Here is a 5094-nt window from a genome sequence, read left to right as displayed (position 1 = left end):
GTTTTAAGCATATTTACGTTTTACGGTGATACTTGGTATCCAATTGGGCCTGCTGACCCATTGTGTTGTCATCTTGAGGATTTTACGTACCTATTTCAAATCCATTCATATCCAAAGCTGAGATATTTTTCAAGTGGAGTTATTGTTATTGACTAAGATTTTTTAAAGGAATTTTTTTATTTATGATTGATGGAGATGTTTTAAAATAGCATATTTACGCTATAACGATATGTAGTATCCAGAGTGATTGTTGTTAAAATTTTCCAGTCACTTTCTCTTAATTTTTCTTAGTTCATTAGAGATATGTGTGGTGTAGCGTTGTAAAGAAATTTTTTATTAAGTTAGTAAATTTCTTGCTTTGACTTTAATTACTTGCAATACAAAATTGAACCCATCGATTAACCAAACCGTACTGACTTAAATGGATAATGGATAAATATTCTAGTGATACCACTTCCTTATCGTTGATATTGTTATAATGTAATCAAAACAGCAAACAGTCTAATAGACTAGTATATCTGCATTGATTTATTAGGTCAAGCTAATTGAGAATATATACTTTATATACTCTACAACCTTGTATTACAAAGATTCAGAAGGAAACTACTTACTATATATCATTTTATATCGTATGTTCATAAATATATATATAAGTTCGTAGAATATATCTATCATTTTATATTACTGTTTCGTAAAGCTAATATTTCCCTGTGTCAATTACATTTTGTGATCTATCTAATTCAGATAGATACAAATCTTTAAAATTAAAAGATAATTATCCGTATCTATATTCCTAGTATCATAATTAAAACATAAATTGTCTGTTCTCAAATAAAAGGAACCAATGCCAACATGTGCCTGCCTAAATTCACGTTTTTTATTAGTTATACAATTAGACTTATCGTATCTTTTTATCACATTTTTATATGGATTATGTATAGATTTTGTATAAAAAATAGTACTTATTGGTGCATATCAGTTGCGCCAAGTAAACATATCATTGTATACCAGTGAATGAAATCAAGCTGTAAAGTACCAATAATAGTGTACTGTTTCATATTTTTGTAAAAAAACACTACACTACAACAGTACACTATATAAAGTCCGAAATACATCAATAAAATTTTTAGTGTCTACAAACGCAAACAAAATTTTTGTATCCTCTTAAGTAAACAAAACAACATTGCACTTTAAAAACATTTCCAAAATGTTTTGATAAATAAACAATAAAATACACTACCTTCAAGAAATGATCGCTACAAAAGTTCACTAACTTCGAGAAAGGATTGTAAAAAGTTCACCACCTTCGTAAAAAGTACACTAAAAATTTCACATGAGATGTTGAAAACAGTATGCAATTTAGTGTTTGGAATATGTCGCTTTCATTTTTAGTGTACTGTTTGTGTGTGCATTCATGAACACAAACAAACACCACCCATCAGTTTATAGTTTATGAATATTAGGCAAGGTTTTTTGCACCATAAATTTCATTTAATTTTTATATATCCTGCTATTTCATATTTTTATATTTCCTAACCTTGCCAAGATTAATCAACTTCATCATTTCAGCAAAGATCAACAAACTAAACTTTAAATTCACAACTTATTTTTAATATCATAATTATTTTATTGCTGAAAAGCTGTAACAATTATAAATAATAATTGTAATAAAAGAAGCATAAATCTCGGGTCTCTAATATTATAGAAAATTAAACTTTCATAGATTGCTTCTTAATGTTGGTGATAAAGATAAAGATACATTAAGTATCTTTATTGAAATGTAAAGGAACAAGTTTCAAGTTTTTTTGCAAAGGAAGTCTCATATTAAATTCATAAGAGAAGTATGATATACTGTGGATATAATAATATCTTTCATTTCGTGTATGTAAGTATGTATGTAAGTATGCAGCAGATGTATGTATGTAAGTACGAAAAAAAGTATATTACTTAATTTATGTGAATAGTGAGTTAAAATGTTTATATGTATTATTAAATGATTAACATATTGCCGCCTAATGAAATTGTTGCCACTGGAGAGAACCTCTTTTACTGGTTTATAAAATGCGCTACTCATTGTACGTAATTATCTTGAAATTAGGCGTGAGAAAAAAAACGCGAATACAAAAGAAAATTATTCATAGTTGATTAGAGGGATTCACTGGATAAAAGACGAGTGTTGAAAACTTTCAAAAGCTGAACTACAAACGGGTGTGTCAGCGGTGCTTGAAATAATTTGAAAACACAAATGCTTCGGGCAACATTTAATAATAATTTTATACTTAAGTATGTATAGTATGTCTTCGCTTCAATGTATTTAAGTTGGCAGACCCTTAAAGGGGAAAAAATGTATAAAAATTATATCATGTTACTAAAGCTGGTTTGTATCAGAATTGAGTGTAAAGAAATAAGGAATAAAAGTGAATTTATACCTTATGATATGATTAATAATAATTTATCAAAATTAAATTTATTCATAATTTATTTATTCATAATTAATCTAAAATTTTATATAACGTTTTGGCTTCTATAGTAGGATAAGTGGAAATTTGTTAAGTATTTTGTTTCAAACAAAGTTTATGTGCAAAAGAATAAAAGTGAGGTTATGTTCGGTGACTAGCAATAAGTGACTATACGTCTAATAGAGATTTTAATGACTAATAACGTGATTATCTAAGATATCATGAATTTTTATAAAACTGGCATTAGTTTATTGATCATACTATCTTATTAAAGATGTGCGATTCTGGTGAGTATTAGTATTAACATTGTTTACGTGATTGTAATTACAACGCACAGTAATAGCACACTTTCTTAAACATGCTTACAGCAACAATAATAATGATTAGGTTAGGCTAGGTTGTACCGAAAACCCAAAGGAATCCACTTAGGCCTATTGGCTTATTGTGACTGTCAAGAGGTGATTAAGTTAGGCTATGATGATTAAGTTAGCCTATGATGATTAAGTTAGGCTATGATGATTAAGTTAGGCTATGTTGTACCTGAAATCCAAAAGGATCCACTTTGGCCTATTGGCCCATGGGGACAGTCAAGATCTGAGTAACACTTGAGGATTTATTGCTATTTATTACTTATTGGTTAGATTATAGTTATATATGTTATATCTATAAATTTTTATTAAAAAATAGTCGCATGACAATAAAGAGCAATTCTATCAGTCGTTTTTTTATATTCGGTATTTAATTAACTTTAAAAATGTTCTCAAGATGTAGCAAAAATCTTAAAGTGGCCTAATTAAATGTTGTTGCAGAAGCATCAAAGTAAAGTATTTTTATATTGAATACGTGATGGTATGCAGAATAATATTGTAATTATAATTAAAAAACTAGAACAGAAATGTATTTTTCTACCTGACACAATGCTGGAGAGAAGAGAACAATGGTAAGTATTTTTTAATTACCTTTTTGGACGCAAAGTTATTTGTAAATAATAATCCACATATTTATTTTAATTTATGCATATTTAAGTTTTTTTACACACTGTTATATTGTTTTTATTTATAACTAAATAGTAAGTGAAGTTTGTTGCTTAGCTCTATTGTTTATTATACTAACTAACCTGTTTTAATTGCCACTGCAATGTGTCCACTTGATTCTGTAATAGAACCGCTTCTATATTCATAGAATTTTCGTGTACTTCAAATGATGTGGGCTGAGTTAGTGGAGGCGGAAGCGGTGGTTTCTTATGTTCTACGGTAACTGCCACTGTTGGATAATTTGATTTAGACATTGTGGTAGTTTCGTGTTGGATTTCATCGTAGCAATTAAAATCCTGTAAAATTAAAAAATACTTATTTAGACATTGTATAGTGATTATATTTAATATAAAGTAATAGACTAATGAATTACTGTAGTAGGCTAATATAGTTACATATACAATAAAACAAGCATAATTAAAGAGTTGCCTATGTATTGATCATTATTGTTTTATTATATATAATAACAAATAATTATGGACCATTAAAATGTTGAAATTTCAATTAATTATTTATAATAATATTATATATAATTGTGTGTTTTGATTTAATATGTATACTACATCTTGCCAAGTATATCTCGAGGGTATGATGAACATTTATTTTTGGTCTACTTACATACACATATATGTTTATTGATGGTTTTTAAATTGTATTGTGTATAAAGCTTATTAACTAATATGTATTATTGTTGAAGAAGTTAATATATTTTATATATAATAACTAATAATGAATGTCATTAACAAGCATCATTTAATATGTAGTAGAAACCAAAAAAGTTAAATATTTATTCACATGTAGACAATATGTGTCTTCAGTAAATAAATAATGACGCTTTTTTTGTGTTTTCATAAAAAAGATTCAAAATAGACCTTAAGAAATATTTTAATAATTTTACAAAAATCAAATATTTGTTTGAGTTAGGCCCTTAAAGTAATGTATAACACATACTTTGCATTGGTAAATAATTTATGGCATAATTAAATTATATTTTATTTTAAAAAGTAATCTTTAAATTTAATCTTTAAAAATGTTTTTAATCACAATAAATTACTTATTTATTATAGTATCGGCTACTGAATTAATATTTAACTTCAGAGATAGATATCATATCAAACGAAGAGATATAAATGTTAATGAAGTGAATAATGGCTTCATAAAAATCAACTTCAAAGCTTGTAAGTTTTATTAAAAGTTATTATAAAGTTTAATTAGCAACATTTTATAATATTTACATTTTTGTGGTCACAACTATTTAACAAGCTTTCAAATTATCGAGCTAGCTTATAGCAGACATTTGAGATAAATGTTAAATGCATTTAGTGTATAGTAACTGTAAATGTTAAGAAAAATTCTAAACATCATATACTAAAATAATTAATTGTTCATCGATAATATTACAATTTATACGAATTTAAGACATGTATATTTAAAGTAAAAAAGTTAAAGTGCCAGCTAAAAGCACATCGGTCAAGGTACGTAGGAAAGATTAACACAAAAAAGTTCTAGCTAACAATATAGAACACGGAGAAAGAAAGTACTAAACGGAAAAATAAAAGATATTTCACAAAAACAGCGTCAAAAGTGCTAACTAAAAGCAC

General features: G+C 26.8%; 1 protein-coding gene across 1 annotated transcript in view; it reads right to left on the bottom strand.

The window, feature by feature from the left end:
- The window catches only part of LOC119675330 (rho GTPase-activating protein gacF-like), a gene marked incomplete at its 3' end in the record, with an annotated part of 42774 nt that overhangs the window by 23680 nt on the left and 14000 nt on the right, over positions 1 to 5094 (bottom strand). Inside the window, exon 2 of the mRNA XM_038086548.1 lies at positions 3577 to 3789. Within this exon, the coding sequence (XP_037942476.1) occupies positions 3577 to 3789 (213 nt within the window). The remainder of the gene's footprint in view (positions 1 to 3576; positions 3790 to 5094) is intronic.

Source organism: Teleopsis dalmanni, chromosome 1 (genome assembly GCF_002237135.1).
Source record: "Teleopsis dalmanni isolate 2A chromosome 1, ASM223713v2, whole genome shotgun sequence".
Classification (NCBI taxonomy): Eukaryota; Metazoa; Arthropoda; class Insecta; order Diptera; family Diopsidae; genus Teleopsis; species Teleopsis dalmanni.
The sequence above is the reverse complement of the archived record's forward strand: the minus strand, read 5'-3'. Positions and strand labels throughout refer to the sequence as shown.